We start from the raw sequence: 17,962 nt of genomic DNA on the forward strand, positions 1-17,962 counted from the left end.
TATATATATATATTTCAACCCTGCCTAACTATAATATATATATAATATGTGTGTGTGCGTATAAAACATTTAAACACATAATGCATTATACTGATTAAGTAACGAAAACTTTTTTTTTAAAGTCAACAAACTTAAAAGAGTTCATTGTTTCTCTGATATTTAAATGTAATTTAGTGTGATGAGTAATTCTTTAAATGTTGAAATGCCCACTATCACTCTGAAATCCAAATTTGATAGTCAGTGACCTTACGAAACACGGATTTTTTCATTCAATATTTATTTACGAAATATATTTTGAGGCTTTGTATCAAATTTTTTTTTCTTGTGCTGTATATCTTTTTTATTTATTAATAATTTTTTTTTACATAATTAAAGTTTTACACCTTCTATTTAATAATGTAGTTTAACAGGATATTATTGAAATAAACAAAAAGAAAAGTTTGTTCGAAGATACATTCATTTACCGACTTCTGCGACTGTACTATATATCTACGAGTGATTTTCGTTAAATGCGACAATTTAATGTAACTGCCATTGAAATCTGATATCATAGAATAAAATGAAAATTTTTTGTAAAGTTTATTTAACACCATTATTATTAGCTTTTTGGAATGATTTTACACATTGTCATTTTCCCGCGTTCTCTAAATAATTAATATAAATTATATTTCTCAATCTGAGCTGTTTAATAAAGTTTTGAGATTAATAACACAAAGACTAATTAAAAATGAAATGGAACATGGAAGTAAAAGCTTTAAAATTATAAATTGTAATTTTTCTGGCACTTGAATGCCAAGGAATAATTGCAAACCTGCTAAATGCTTGTTAACTATTGTACATTGCTCTCTATAAGGTATTAACTAGAGTTACTTTAATAAACGATTTTTTTTTAAAAAGAAATATAGTATTCCAATCCAAAAGGTTAAAATTTTTAAAAAAAATTCCTATGTGTCGTATTTTCTGAAAATTACCCATGTATTCTGCTTCGTAAAGAATTAATTCTTTTATATATATTATTTTGGTTGCCTAAACTCATTATAATTCGCAGTGAACTGATGAATTTTTATTGATATTTTATACGTGAATTTTTGACAATAACGGTGATTTTATTTTAATGTTCTTTTTATTTGAATTTCGCTTATTTCCCAATCGAAGAGAAGCGATCAACGACATTTATTGCTTGTTTTTATTTTGATCTTCATTTAGATCACTGGTTGTGATTTTTAGCTCTTAAATGAAGCTTACCGTGAAAACTTCTGTATTAGATTATTTTATGAAAATCAAAAAGAGTTTTCTTGTATGTATGTCACTGGTTTAATTATATTTCATCTAGATAATAAATTCCTCAATCACAAAACACCCCTCCCCATGAAAAAACTATACCTACGTGCTTGGTCTCTTTGTATTTATTTATAATATGTATTAACATCGAGTTCCCTGATTGAAATAGCCTTTTTTTTTTGTCCGTAAAATTATGCTATCTAACATTTTAAAAAATTTCGAATTTTATAATTTTATGGGCATAACCATTTCGAAGTTCGTTCAAAACGGGCATGATATCTGTAGATAGAATACGTGGATGCAAAAAATGTACTTAAAACTTTATTTGCAAAAGATTCAAAAACCAATCGATGCATATAAAAAAAACACTTTAATTCAAAATGTTCTTTAAATGTTTTGTTAAATGTGCATGAAATTTCAAATTTCATCAACGAATAATTTTTGCGTTATGAGAGTAAGAAGGGTAGAATTTTTTTGAAATTGCGGTTACTGCTACAACTATTTTTCTTCATTACAGAAATAATTTTTACGCTTACAATGTATGGTAAATTGCACCATACAGTACAAAATACATCGATAACAGAATTTTTTTTTTATTTATATTTACATTAAAAGGAATCTGCACATTATGGTATCCAATATTAGTGATTTTAGATTCTTAGAAACACACTTGAAAAAAATGATGTGAGTAAAAAATGTAAAGTACAAAATTCGTTTTAATTTAAATATTTTGAACTTATTTGTTTGAGCCTCCCTATCGGGGGAGACTTGACCCCTTGTCGGGCAGAGTCTGGTGCCACCCTTGCCCACAGCTTAAGCTACTTATTTTATAATGCTAACCAATAAGGTTCGGTCAAATGAGAGAAAAAAGAGCTGGACATATAACTTACCACATTCAAAGGCCGAGCAGAATGAATAGTCCACACTGCCAAATAAGTTCTAAAGTGAATTATGTGCAGTCACTAAAAGACCTGTTCTCTCAGCCCATGCACTACAACTAGTAAGTAACTAACCAAACTTTCAATGAAAAAGCCTTAATTGTTTTGTCCCTACAACTTATTTGCTACCTTGAGCTGGCCCCAACCGGTATGCTGCATACCATCAATATTTTTTTCTTTTCTTTTCTGGCTTTTCTGTATTTTTAATTCCAAGGAAATCATGTAGTATAGCTGGATATCCTTCAGATGCTTTTCTTTTCTGAGCTATGTTTATAAAGGACAGAAAAGGTTATAAAATTCCTTTTTCATGAGATTTCAGTTTTGCCGTGTGAAACAGTTGCAAATATCAAGAAATGATCTCTCTGGATATGATATATTTGCCCTCAAATTACAATGTTTTAACAAATGCTGTGAGACGAGCAAAATCATGTTTATCTGTTAATACTGCTAAAGTTATTCATTCTGAAACAGAAGATGTTCTGGAATCTTTACATTTGTAGGTTCATGGTATACTTTAGAAGTTTTCAATGTTTTATATTTTTTAAAACATCCTTGTTCAAAAGTATCTTAACGAAACATAATTTAAAGTAATATTTTTTTCAAAAAAATCTTTATATGTAAACAGAATATGAGAGAAAAACAAAGTTAATTGTATATATCATATTAAAAAATAGTTTTTGAAAGTAGTAAATTGATACAGAGTTATTAATTTCAATCTCATTGTTTATGGTGCTTGAATATTTCCCGATTAACGAATGCCTGACTTTATAACCAACATATAAGTTAACCCCCTGATTTTTGTGCCATTTTGAAGATTTCAAAAGTCAACTTATACTACAGGATATATGAGGTGTATTGCTCACAGTATTCTTCTAAAGGGCCAAAGCAACTTAATAGTTATGTACTTCATTCTTAGAGTTAAGAAAGGTCAAATATCCGTCTATGCAATTAAAAAACAAGGAAGCCAATGTAAAAATCTCAATTTTTAATTTTTGTTGCTTACATTGTTTATTAAATTTTCCTTATGTTTTTCTACTGCACTGTTGTATAAGCTGTTTCCCCACCCAACTCCATGGTTGGTATTTACACACTAAAAAGACAACTAAATTAAACAACAAAAAAAAATACAATAAAAAAAATTTAACCATTCATTTCTGTTTTAATTTGTTTGTAAAAACCACTTTTTTGAAAATGTGTGACATGCTACAGAAGTTCCTTGTTTAGTTAAAGGAAATTAAACAAATTTATTACTCTTTTTGTTTCTTAAATATGCTTATAGCTCATTGGAAACATAATTTTAAACACTTATGATGATTGATTCATACTTTGAATTGAAAGATCATGTAAAACTGTTGTATCTTTAATTAAGTTTCATACATTTCTATTCTAGTTGCACCATTTTATTGTATGATACAGTTTATCATTTTGTTAAAAATTAGGGTGGCTGATAAAAACAGATGGAGGCCTGAAAATATGACAGGAGTAAGCATTGAAGTTGAAGAAGTTGAAGGAGGGTGTATTGAAGTTGATATTAACACTAGAAACATCCAACTTGATAGGTAAGGAAAAAAATGGAATTTTAATATGCAGTAGAGTCAGAATTATCAAGGTTAATGTGGACTAACTTGTATTAGTGAAAATTTTGGTTGAAATGAAAATTATAAATGAAATAAACCTTGTAAGTTTTAATGTATATTTTAGCAAATATGAAAGTAATATAGGTGCAGCTAGCAAAAAAAAGATATATCAAGATATCAAGTTTTAAAAGCTGTTAACTTTTGTTCTAATGATCAAACTGTCTCATAATTAATGCCAATCATAATGGCTCAAATGAATGACTTTAAATATGCTAATTTATTAGTACTAACAATTAATTAAATGTTCAATGTAGACGTGAGAGAGGTTGGATATATGTCTCCCTCAAAAATTAAAATATAAAAAAGTCAGCCTTAATATTAACAATAAAAAAAATTCACAAATTATCCTTGGCTTAAACTTATCTAAGCTTAGCTATTTAAAAGTTAATCATTTGGCAGATATTTATCTGTTGAAAAAAACTTTTTAAACTTATTTTTTCAAATAGGAAATTTTAGGAATTTTGTAAAATTTTATGCCTAAGACATTCATTATTAAGTGACAAAATCAGACACAAAAATGTACTTTTTTGAATAAACATACCATTTTTCAACAGATTTTGATTTTTTACTATTAAAAGAAGGGCGTAGCCACAATCTAGAAAATATGGTCCCAATAGATTAGACAGGAGATAGGTCAACATTTTGAGCTTTTTCATGTTAATTTCACTTTCTTCATATTTTGCCACATCTTGGGAGCATTTTTAGCACATCAAAAGTTTTTTGCTCAAAATTATAACATTTGTTTAGCAATGCAAAAAAAATTTTTATAGTTATTTATTATTTTCTATTATTTTATTTATCAACGGTTGGAAAAAAAGGAATTAATTGTAAGGTTAAGGTTAGGCCTCACAAATTGTCGTTTTTCCCAAATTGCTCTCCGCTTTTTGAATCTCAAAACTTACAACACTCTGTAAAGTTTCCGGAATTTCTGTCATAAGATTGTGCAGTGTCAAGAAAATGATCATACTGAATAATTTTTGATATGATTATCTTGTACTAGATTATCCCATACATAATGTTTTGAGGTCCTGAACTTAAATATGTATTCATTAGTGCAGATGATGTTTTAAATTAAGAAATCTGACCTGAAAACGTTTTTTTTCTGGGAATAAACATACTTTATTTTGAGTTTGGATCCCTAAATGAATATTTTACTTTTTGCTTATTTCGTCGCATCTCGGGAACTTTTTAAGCGAATCGAATGTTTTTGCTCACAATTATAAAATTTAATAAGATAATTAATTTCATGAAAAAATTTTGATTGTTAGGTTTAAAAATTTTTATATCGATTTAAAGGAGTAATTTTAAATCTGAAAATAGAAATTTGAAGAAAATAGGTTGATTATAAATTATTAAAATTAAAAAGCAAAATTAACATTTTCAGTATGGGAAATTAATTTTGTGTAATTTTTAATAGGAAGCTCTGCAAAAATAAAAATAATTCTGCACATGTCTCAAATTTATTTTATATAGTTTACATATAAAAGGATGTATAATTTTGAACTTGACAAGTTAATGAGAGGTTTCATTTGAGACCATGTTGTTCCATTTAAGAACTTTGAAGGAAAAAAGCTCATTTCAGGCTATTGAAATATTAATTTAAAAAATACTTCGGATTTGGAAGAATTTTAATTGTGTATTTTCCTTCTTCACCTATTGACTAAACTTTACATTTCATAATTTTGTAAAATTTGATAGAAATTTGAACATTCTTTTTAATAATAAAACTAATGGATAAAATTGTTGGGAAATGCGGTAATATATACATTTGAACATTTTGAAACCTTTCTTATCAGTTTTTTTTATTTTTGGCAGTACTTCATCACTAAAAAATACTTCATAAAAAGGCTATAATTTCTACTCATTAAAACCTTTTTATGAACCAATGCACTTCAATCTGTGGCCTCATCATTTAATTTTTTTTCTTTGTCTTTGATCTTTTACATGTGTATAAGATATAGTCTGTCTCCCTGTTTGATTTTGTTACCTTGTGTTTGGAATGACATAACCCTGTCCCGCTTTTGGGCTTGTCAAATTGATTTGTTAGATTCTTATAATGTGCTTGTGCAGTTTAAATATTTGCTTAAAATCTTTTTATTATTATTATTGAGAAACTTATGTAACATTTCTTTCGCCAAATGCTTTAACATAGTTAAAATAGTCATTGAGGTAAATCATTTATGAATTTATCCACTATTTCGTAAATGTACCATACTTTTCTTCCTTTTAAAATGTTTTAATTTATATGTTATTGCCCTTTAGTGACTCCAGTGAAGAAGATGATGATATTGAAATAGATGGTAAGTTCAGCATTTTTGATTAAGGTAGCTGATTTAAATTAAAACACAGATTCAAAATAGGATAATAGGAGGATAATAAATTCATGCATTTCATATTAGGTTGATGAAAAAGTTTTTTTCAGATAAACTAAAGGAAATATGTAAGCGTTATTGACATAATTTCTATCTAAAAGTGTAAAAGGTATCAGAAATATAATATACTAACTTATTTAATTTAGTTGCAAATTTTATTTATTAATAACCCATAACACAAAATTTAGTATTTCCTTCGAATAAATAAACTGTACTTTATAAAAATTTAATAGCTAATTTATTAATAAGAATTTTTTTAATTAACATACATTCTAAGTAAAGTGCTTTCAATATTGGTTTCTAATTTTTTGTATTAAATTTACTATTTTTTAATTGAATTTTTTATTAATTTTTGATAAAATTAAAATAAGCTGTGAGTTTGTTTAGGTGATTCAGTCTCTACAGTTCAGAATGTTTTTAAATCTAGCAGCTAGTTACTAAGGGTTTAAAAAAAAAAAATTCTACTAACCCAAAATATACCTGTTTTAACATGAAATTCTTGAATATTTAAAATGTTAGATGGTATTAAATTTTATCATTTAACATATTTTTTATTTAATAAATTTATTTACAGTGACTCTGACTATTACTATAAGTAATTAATATAAACAAATGTGTAAGATTTAATAATCATGGGCAAAATTAAATAAATTAAGCTTATCTTAAGCATTATTTTCCATCACTTTAAATATTATAAGTTGGCATCTATCATAATACAGACAAACAGTTATCTTAACTTTCTAAAAGTTTCCCTAACATGAATTCATTTTATAAAATGTACAAACATATCTTTGTTTGCAGATTTCTTTGTTCTCAATGCAGTTATTCATTAAAAAAAATAAATGTGTTTCCTTTTTTGCTGAATGAAATGTGCACAGCTATTTTTTCACATTAAACAAATCTCTTTAACATTTGCTGATTACCTATTTGATGTCTAAAAATGAAATTGTTTGTATATGCACACAAAAAATTAAATTTTGCACAAACAAGTAGAAAAATGCTACTAAATATTACATGAAATTTAAATATCTCATACAGTGGTAAAAACTAAATTTTTTTGTACTTAACTACAACTACTTTAATACAAATGTAGTTAATTAAAACTATAGCTAGTTTTTAAATATAGTGATAATTAACGACTTCCAAATCATGGTCATTACTTAACTACTTTTTAGGAGACCGATTTGTTGGAGGGTTTAATTTACACTTGTGTAAAAGAATGTAGATTAATAAAAACATTTGTAAAAAATTATTTTTGAATAATATACTGGCTTATTTAAATAAAAAAAGTTTTAAAGAAATTTTAATTCTTGTATACATTAACAAAATTATAATCCAAATCATTCTCTTTTACAAATTTCTTTAGCTTTCAAGGCTTTATACCTTTTTTGACAAGAAATATTAGGGATGTACTATGTACCCAAAAATTACCCTGTATTTGGTATACTTGGCCAGTTTTTTCTTACCTGAGCCTGGTAAAAAAATTTTACAACCCAGAACAGTTTTTTAGTCGCTAGACTCGGCATTGGCAAATTTTACCAGGTATCTAGTGCTGGGTGGTAACATGCATTTATATTCCTCTAAACCATATTCAGATTTATAGTAAACTTTGAAGTAATCATAAAAATAGTTGTTATGAAAATCCATGTAGTTTATTAATTTCTTAATTATGGTTTAGGATTATATTTCTTGCTCTTGTTCAGAATTATAATTCTGGGAAATCTTGGTAAAGTTTACACATTTGGGATAGAGAACTATGTTCGATAACAGATATTGATGAAATATGCTATAATAAAATATAATTATGATAAATTTCTGAAATGAAGTTTTTATTTTGAAATAAAAAAAACTTTTTAATTATACATAATTCCTCAAAACACTCATTTGGAAACAGTTAAAGTTAATTTGCATTCAATATTGAGAAAAAGCATACGGGAAAAAAATTGAGCATCAGCGTACAGTAAGATCGGCATAAAAAAATTTAGCCATTTTGGCGTACCGTCGGCAGGGTTGCAAAAACTTTTCTAGGTTTTATTGAGCTTTTCTGGGTTTTTCATGTTTTATTGTTTTTTTTCTTTCAAAAGAGAGGGCATGGGTAAGTACCTTATTTTAAAAAAGCTTATATTAATAATTAAGTTTAATTTAATGAATTGACTTAACATATAGGCAATTAAAGTGTAATAAATTGGTGCAAAAGTTTGAAAAAGTTCCTTCTGACATCATGATACAAAATGTTATATATACTCATTCACATACATCACACATTTGAAACTTATTTTGAACACAGGATTGCTTTTTGTTTATATTTTAATCTTAAAAAATATTTGAGGAATTTTTTTTTTTTTTTTTTTTTTTTTTTTTTTTTANCTGACTAATCAATGGTCATACAGTCAAATATAGCCAGCAAGGTGACTCTCCAGTCTCCAAACACATGTTTTCCATAATAAAAGGGAGACTGGTCAAAGGCAATGATTAATCATACAAAATAAAATCCCACAAGGTCATTCTTCACACACATCTGTTTTTCATTATAGGGGAAAGGGGGTAAAACCTCATTTCTGCTAGTTTAGAATAGAATAGAGGGGTGGTAGAAATTTATCCATTGACCATTGAAAAGGAACCAGTTTTGTGAATCATCTTCTAGCTGTAGGAGTGGGGGTTACCAGTTTATGCCCATTTCACATGAAATTCTGTCAGTTGTACTTGAGCAGCAGATAAATTACTGTACCAGATACTTGATAGTTTTCTACTAAACTTGTTACTAAATTTTATTTGGTCCTTGTGTTGAATTTAGTGCAGTGAGATTGTGCTTGAATTGATTGTGATAAAATGTCTAATGGTGGTGGTAGAAGAAGTGCTTCAGAATGGTTAGAGGTAACTAAATTAAACTTTGAGAATAAAGGAAAATGCATATGCAATCACTGTCACACAGAAATAAGTGCAAAAGTTGAAAGAATAAGAGCTTATTTAAATAAGTGTTTAAAAAGATCTCTGAGCAATCATAAGAATGTACGTGTGTAAACTGTAAACAATTTGTTAGCTGTTGAGTCGTCTACAAGTGGAATACATACTCCTCCTGAAACTGAAGTGGGTGAATTTAGTAGAGCTAAGAGACAACGTATAATGAATGATTATACTGTAAGCACAACAGATAGTCAAAAGAATAATTTGGATTTGAAAATTGTAAAATTCTATTATGTAAATAATATTGCTTTCAATGCTGCCATGACTATGGAAATTAAGGAAATGGTGACAGCTATGAGATCAGGTTACTCTGGCCCTACTCGCACCATAAGTTTGTAGAAATATCTACTGAAGCCGTAGTAGAAATTCCAACAAACATTATACGGATTTTGGACAATGTTGCAATATATAAAGAAGCATTGCACATGCAAAAACAATTATCAGAACTGAGCGAAGTATTAAATCTGATGCAGGCAGAAAAAACCAATATATCTACTGCTGTTGAGCTTTGGCTTGATGTATTTAATAGTGAAAATCTTTGCGCTTATAAAAAACAAATTGATAAAAGGCTGAACCAAGCTCTTCTCCCAATTCATTATTTAGCAAACATTATGGATCCTAAATATACAGGAAAAAGATTAACCTCTGATATGTTACAAAAAGCTGAAAAGTGGTTAGAAACAGAACACCCAAAATGGTTGATTCCCCTCATGAGCTACAAATTAAAAGACACGGAAATATTTCCTCCAAGTTTAATGCTGATGTAATAAAAAAATTCAGTGCATCACAGTGGTGGAAATTGGTTGAAATGCGTACTAATGATAGAGATATAACAGATTTTTGCAACTTTATGGTTGCCCTAAGCAATTGTCCAGCTAGCTCTGCATTATTGGAACGAGTGTTTTCTACTTGTGGACTGGTTTGGTCAAAATTGAGAAATAGACTGGGTGTACAAAAAGTGTTAAAATTAGTTAAAATACATAGACATGTAAGATTGAAGAATTATAACACTGATTACCTGATTGATTTATAATATATTTCCTCTGTCTGCGTTTATTTTGAATAAAAAACCTAATGCAATAACTTTTATTGTAGTATAATTTATACTCAATTTATTCCGTTTTTTATATGTAACCTATACATTTTTCTTCATAAATTCAACAAAAATTTTTTTTTTCAGATAGTTGTTAGTATTTTCACCATAGTTTTTTAGGCTAGACCACATATATATTTCAATAGAATAGCTCTTTAACATAACAGAGGATAAAAAAAGAAATCAACTTTAGAAAAACCCACCCTGGGGTGGGTTTTACTGGGTTTTTCAGAGTGGCTTTTGCCCAGTAAAACCCGCCCGGGTTTTTCTAGGTAGGTGGATTTTTTGCAACCCTGACCGTTGGTCCATTGCATATGAAAGCGCCAATCATTTTACATGTTTGATGAAATACTTGCGAATCCGCATGTGCGGCTGCTGAGCTGGATTCGGTGAGATTATTGCTTTATCATGTGCAACTCTGCTGCATTTTTCTAGATATTCTCAATTTCAGGCTTCATTTTCCAACCTCTAATATCGAACCGAAAAATTTCTTGATCATTTTATAATGGCTAATATAATCAGGAAAAGAGTTCTTTTTCAGAAACTATTTTATCCCGATCATGTAAAGCCTTTGAAAATTATTTTGCATTTTGTTCATGTATATTATGCTTAAAAATATTTTTAAGTGCTTAAAAAGAGTTTAAAATTTGCTTTTTTTGTTGAAAGATTTGACTACTCACCCTTAGTGATGGTTTAACTTGCATTTCAGATATTGTACTTAATAAACCTGATAGAGAAGCTTATGCTCGAATAAAATCTAGGTTAATTGCTCAAAATGCTGATTCTTAATCATCATTACATTAAAAATATTGCTTTCAAGTATTGAGTTAGGCGATAAAAAACCTTCAACACTTCTTTATGAGATGCAAAGTTAAGCTGCAGATAAAATTTCATCTAAGGTGTTGAAAAACTTGTGGTTGCAATGCTTGCCTTTGCAAATTTTATCAATCAGTAAAGATAATGTGCAATCTTTAGCTAAAATGGCTGATAGTATTTTTGAGATTTCTAACGAGGATGCTGTCACTTCAGGTTTTATTATCGAATTGCAGGGTTTTCAAAATATTGAAAAGTGCTTAACGGCAATTGAGCAGAGACTCTCAAAAATAGAAATTTGACATAAATCTCCTGGCAGAAAAGTTGAAGTTCAAAATTCTATAAATCGGAAGTATTGCTGGTGGCATTTTAAATTTGGAAATAAAGCTAACAAATGTCTACAACCATACACTTTTGGGTTAGAAGACTAAATAGACCTCCTGTTTCAGCGCTGCCGGTATAAAAAGGTTTGGTAAAGAGCTTATTTGTTTTTGATAAAATTTCAGGTCATAAATATTTGGTTGACACAGGTTCCACAGTTAGTATCTTATCTATGGTAAAAAGTAAAAAAGTTCAACCTTTTAATTTTTTGCTGTATGTTGCAAATGGATCCAAAATTAAAATTTTTGGTACTAAATTAGTTACTTTAGATTTAAACAAAAATTCCAGTGGTCATTTTTCCTAGCCGCAATTTCGAAACCTATGATAGGGGTAGATTTTCTTGGGCATTAAGGTTTATTGAATGATGTAAAGCAGAAAAAATTGTAATGTAAAATTGTTGAAAAAATTTGGGGATATTACTAAACCAAATCAACCAAAATCGCGGATTTAGGTGAAACATAACACTCAGCATCCTATCGAGAAAATTGTGGTGCACCTGTTTATTCTAAAGCTCGAAGTTACAAGTTGCAAAATGAGAATTTCAGTATATGGTATCTCAGGGTTGGTGTAAACCGTCGAAAGGAGCATGGGCTAGCCCACTTCACATGGTACCAAAAAAAATGATTTTAGGCCATGCAGAGATTATAGGCGGTTGAATTTTCACACTGTTCCTGATAGATCTCCAATTCCTCATGTGCATGATTTTGCTCATAGTGTTTAGAATAAAAATATATTTCCGACTATAGATCTTGTTAGAGCTTATCATCAAATTCCTTTTGCTGCTGAGGATGTTTCAAAAACAGCTATAATAACTCCGTTTGGATTGTTTGAATTCCTTTTTATGCCTTTTGGGTTGTGTAATGCCGCACTAACATTTCAGAGATTTAGCTATGAGATTGTCGGAGATTTAGATTTTTGTTTTCCTTATCTCGACGATGTACTTGTGTCATCTGAAATTAAAAGCGAGTATTTAAAACATTTGGAAATATTTCATAGATTTAAAAATTATGGACTTGTTTTGAATGCAGAAAAATGTGTTTTTGGACAATCGTCTGTTAATTTTGGGGGATATTTAATTTCTGAAAAGGGAATTCAACCGCTACCAGACAGAGTTAAGACAATAAATGAATATCAACTACCTAAAACTATTAAAGAGTTAAGGCGATTTTTAGCTCTAATTAATTTTTGAAGTAGGTTTTTGAGAAACGTTGCTCATGAGCAATCAATACTGTCTGATTATCTCAAAGGGGCTAAGAAAAACTATAACCGGTCTATAATTTGGACATTGGAAGCAAAGATTGCTTTTAAAAAATACAAAGTTAGTTTAAGTGAAACAGCTATGTTAGTGCATCCATCTCAAAATGCAGAATTATCTTTGACGTGCGATTCTTCAGATCCGGCTATTGGATCAGTTCTAAGCCAGAAAGAGGGTGATGAGTTCAAACCCTTAGCATTTTTTTCGCGGAGGCTTACTCCAAGTGAACAGCGTTGTAGTGTGTATGATTGTGAATTATTGGCTATTTATGCTTCTGTTTGGCATTTTTCTTACTTGTTGGAAGGTCGCGAGTTTTCAATTTATACCGATCATAAACCTTTAATTTGCACTTTTAATTACGCAAAAACATGAAAAATGTTCCCCACATCAAATTCGGCATCTTGATTGAATCGGTCAGTTTTCGACGGATATGCATTATATAGCGGGTTCACTTAACATTGTGGCAGATGGCTTATCCAAAGTAACGGAGATAGAAATGGCCCGTCCTATCGATTATAAAGAGTTTGCTAAAGCTCAGTTGATTGATAAGGAACTTCTTGGTTTAAACTCTTGTAATAAATAATTAAAATTGAATTTTGTCAAGATTCGAGGTATGAACCAGGAAACAGAACTCTTCTGCGGCGTTTCTGAGGCAAGATGTCGTCTATATGTTCCTCCAGACTTTCGTCATAAAATTTTTGAAACTCTTCATGAATTATCCCACCCTGGTGTAAAGGTTACCATCAAGTTGATTGGAGAACCTTTTGTGTGGCCTAACTGCAAGAGGGAAGTTGCTGGATGGTCTCGATGCTATGTAGCGTGTCAAAAAAGTAAGGTGCAACGATATGTGGTAAGCCCTCCTGGTACATAACCCTTACCTCATCAGCGATTGAATCATGCTCATATTGATTTGGTGAGACCACTGCTTCCTTCTTGAGATTATATTTATTGCTTAACATGCGTGGATCGGTTTTCCCGATGACCTGAAGTTATACCTCTACGGAACATTAAAGCAGAGACAGTTGCTTTTGAATTTTTTTCCAACTGGAACGCAAGATTTGATGTTCCTGAAAGGCTTGCAACAGACCAAGGTAGGAAATTTGAAAGTAATTTATTCCGAGAATTTTCTAGCCTTCTTGGTATTAAACTTGTACATACCACACCTTATCATCCTCCATCTGTACCATCCAGTCAAACGGGATGGTACAGAGATTGCACAGGCAATTGAAGAGTGCAATTCGTGCTTAGACAGGCAATTGAAGAGAGCAATTCGTGCTCATTCAACAAATAAGTGGACTTGAGTTTTATCTTCAATATTACTTGGCATTCGAACTTCAATAAAGGAGCCTTTGCAGTGGTCTGTTGCTGAGGTGGTGTACGGTACACCTATAACTTTGCCTGGAGAATTTTTTTCTAACTCTAGAAATTTAACTAACAATGAGTTTCTTGAATTTTTACAAAATAGAGTTAGGTCTTAGTGGCCTACTCCCACTTCACAGCATTGTAAGAAAAATGTTTTTGTTCATAAAGAACTTAATAACTATATTCATGTTTTTCTTCGACTGAATAGATTAAAGAGATCTCTTGCTCCACCTTATAGCAGACCACATCTACCGTTCTAGCTAAGTTTTCTAAGCACTTGACCATACAAATTGGAGATCGTAAGCAGACTATTAGTATAGACCTTGGCAAACAAAGAGCACGGGGCGAGCTCATATGATCAGAAAGTCGCTTCCCCAATCATGGTTGCTGGGAGAAAAGTGTTAAACCAAGCGGACTCCTCAATTCTGTTTTTAACATGTAAAGTCTATGGTGGGCTTGTTATACTTTAAATCGATTTTTCTTGTTTAAGAATCGGAGTGATCAATTTAAAAAAAATACTAATACTTTTTTCAATCTTTCCTATCCACAATAATGTAGGTCAATTTTTTTAATCTTTATTACTTTTTGTAATACTGCCTTTGAAACTCAAGTCACTTTCTACCTTTGAGTAAGGGAGGAAGGCAACTTCCACCCCCAAGTTCATTCTCCAAGAAAAGATAGCGGTCTAATCTTCTCCATAGGTGGTCTTGCTCCCGCCCTCCCAAATACTTTTACTCTGTTCAACTCTTTTTGAAAATCTTTTTCTCTCTCTGTCCTTTTGAAGAACTGATATGGGGAGAGTTTTAAAAACCGATAGCTTATTTTTTATTTATAAGCTTGTAATTTATTATGAAAATTATATTCGCTGATAATTCGTTCATTCTGTATACATTTTATTTACTTAGTAGTAATAATTTTCTTGTTTTTATTCATTTTGAGAGTGGAATTTATTTTTTAAATACATTATTCCCCTTTTTTTTAAAACTTTTTTCCTTGTTTTTTAAAGATGTTTCAGAATTAAAAAATTTAGCTGCTGAATAAAGTGAGATTAATTAAAATCGAGACAATGATGTAAAGATCTTCCAATATACTATAAAGCATCACAAAACTACAGTTCTCCTTTTTTTAAAAAAAAAAAAATATATCATACACCAAGGGCACCGGCAGCGGGGTGCAGGAGGGTGCACTTGCACCCCCCTGGCTTTTTTTTTTGAACAATTAAAAAGTATACATTTTTTTATTAAAATTATTTTTATTCAAAAACAAATAGTTAAGTAATTATTGATACATAACAATTAAATAATTGTTTAATCAAATAAGAACTTTAATCGTCTTGTTAGCTGTCCAAATCTGTTTATAACGTTTTCAGTGAATTCTGAGTCATCTTTGATTTTTTTCTATGCACACTGAGAATGCACAAACAACTTAATTTCTCGTGAGACATTGTAGACCTATTCCATGTTTTCATGCATCGCATTGTGAGATGAAATAGAAAGATGAAATAGAAAGAATGAGAAATGTGATTATTATAAACACCACGAAATTTCATCACCATAAATTAAAAAATAAAAATAAGTTGTAATACATAGAGTTAAGCTTCTCTTTGTTACTTCAGACAGTCAAACTGGTTTTGATGTTTTCAGACCTGATTCCTTAGTTGATTCAGTAGATTTTGAAACTATTAGTCTTTTTTTATTGCTTTAACATTAATTTGTAATTCCTAATTGATACACTCTTTAAAACTTTTTTTCGCAATATTCTAAAAATATATATTAAGAGTAGTAGTAGTTATGCAATATCTTATGTATTTAATAACGATAAATTTTTCGAATTCATATTAAAAGTGTGTAATGTAATTTTTATTCGCAATTTTTCGCTAGAGCAAAATATGTAATCAATGTGTTATTTTAATTTCTCTTCCCTGACTCTCCTGTGCCATTCATGGAGAAGAGTTTTCTGAGTAGAAATTTCTGCACTGCAAACTTTAATCAGTGTAGTTGTAGTTAATTAAAATATAAGAAAACTAATCCGCATTAGCATTACATAAAGAGGAAAAACACGAAAACCTCCCAGGGTTAGCCAGCATACCATCTATATGAATATATCTCCTAGATAGCCATAATTTTCTGTATTTTTGTATTTGATAAAATTTTGCAAAGTAAACTTGTCTCAATCTGTTGTGTCCTTTTCTGTGACAGTGGTTAGTTGAATAGTTTCGGGTTACTTAACACCCCAGGAAGTACACGTACCCCCACCAAAAATGTAGGGGAGACAGTGGAAAGGGTTTTGGAGGTGCTCTATATTTCGGGCCGAACTCTTACTGAAGGTTAGAAAGGAAGTGAAGAGGCCTTCTCACGTATCCTTTGGCCAAGGTATAGACAGATTGAAACTGGCATTTCAGCTGTCTGAGATAAAGATTAACCATGTGAGATTTTCCGTGTGACTATCTTCCAGACTGCGTTGGGGAGCCCTGCGGCGTCGCTGCTGTAGTGATCATTATTTCTTGCGAAGCGAACTGAAGTGATCTTGATCTTCAAAATATAAATGTTGCGACATGAATTTGATACTTTCTTTTCTATGTATTCTTCTTGAACAGCTGTATTAAACAAGAACATGCTAGGCATGTGGAATGTTTTGTTCAGCTTAAATAAATGTTTTCTTTAGATGCTAACATGAGTCTTATTTCCTGAACACAGGATAATTCCAGAATTTGTGTCTTGAGGAAACTACAGGTTACTTTAAACTAAATTTTTACTAGAAATCCTGCTTCTTAGATGCTTGCTCAATAAATTAAGTTTCCAAGTGGTCTGGTTAAAGTTCTCTTACCCTCTGACTAATCATGGGAGATTTTCTTCTCTGTGTATCACAAATATATGTCAGTTTCATAGTTTTCATATGTTAGTTAGTTAGTTCATATGTTAGTTTTTCATAAAAGCAAATTTGCCTTTTGTTTTGTAATAATCCAGTAAACATGCAGTTTAAAGATGTAAATTTTTTTAGAGATAATTAGCAGAATAAAATTACGTAATCACAATATGTTCCAAATTCTCGTGGTTACCTGCATCCAAGAAGCTAATGTTACCACCTTTTACTCTTGTCATCCTTCATAGCTATATGATTTAAAACAATTGCAATTATACAACCCATCTGAAAACTCATTTGAATGGTAAAATTACACATAAAATTAAACACAAATCTCAGAAATAAAATTTCCTTGAATTTTAAGCCTGTTCACACATTGCCTCATGAGCATAACATAAGTGGAGAGATATACTAAAGTTTTCTAAATTTCTTCCGTTTTTAGGAAACTTGTTCCTCTTTATATTCATTCAATCCTCCATTATTTAAATACAAGGGCTCCCTTACCAATCACTCAGATCTTTTTTAGCATTGAGTGATGATAGCATTGCTGTTTATGGAAGAGTTAACATTGTCACAACATTACTTTTGTTATTGTCATAAAATTTATAGTCATATTCTGGATTAAAGTGCTTGATACTTTTCTTGGATATTTTCTGTCTCAGATTAATTTCTTATTTGTTAGTGTCCTTATGATGTAAGATCTGGTAATGTTATTTTTAATTACAACAGCAGCTACTTCCCATGATTTAGCTAATATATTTTGAACTATCACTTTATCCTCAGAATTTATTACTCTTTATTTCTTGTCACTTTTGTTGTAATACTTCAAATAATATAATAAAACTTCTGCTTTTTTTTCTGCTTCTTAGTAAAGTTAATCTTTGGTTTTAAAATTATTTGACAAATTGGTAACTGTTCTGAACCTCATATTAAACAACATTTGAGCTGGTTAAAATTTATCGTAATACATACATTTTTTACTGAAGCAATGTGTTGAGTAATTC

General features: G+C 30.0%; 1 protein-coding gene across 3 annotated transcripts in view; it reads left to right on the forward strand.

Moving 5' to 3' along the window:
- The window catches only part of LOC107452153 (rho guanine nucleotide exchange factor 17), a 264,039-nt gene that overhangs the window by 179,092 nt on the left and 66,985 nt on the right, over positions 1–17,962 (forward strand). For all 3 annotated transcript variants that reach the window (XM_071187520.1, XM_071187521.1, XM_071187522.1), the window contains 2 exons: positions 3,659–3,778; positions 6,119–6,156. In XM_071187520.1, the coding sequence (XP_071043621.1) occupies positions 3,659–3,778; positions 6,119–6,156 (158 nt within the window). The remainder of the gene's footprint in view (positions 1–3,658; positions 3,779–6,118; positions 6,157–17,962) is intronic.

This window comes from Parasteatoda tepidariorum, chromosome X1 (assembly GCF_043381705.1).
Source record: "Parasteatoda tepidariorum isolate YZ-2023 chromosome X1, CAS_Ptep_4.0, whole genome shotgun sequence".
Taxonomy (NCBI): Eukaryota; Metazoa; Arthropoda; class Arachnida; order Araneae; family Theridiidae; genus Parasteatoda; species Parasteatoda tepidariorum.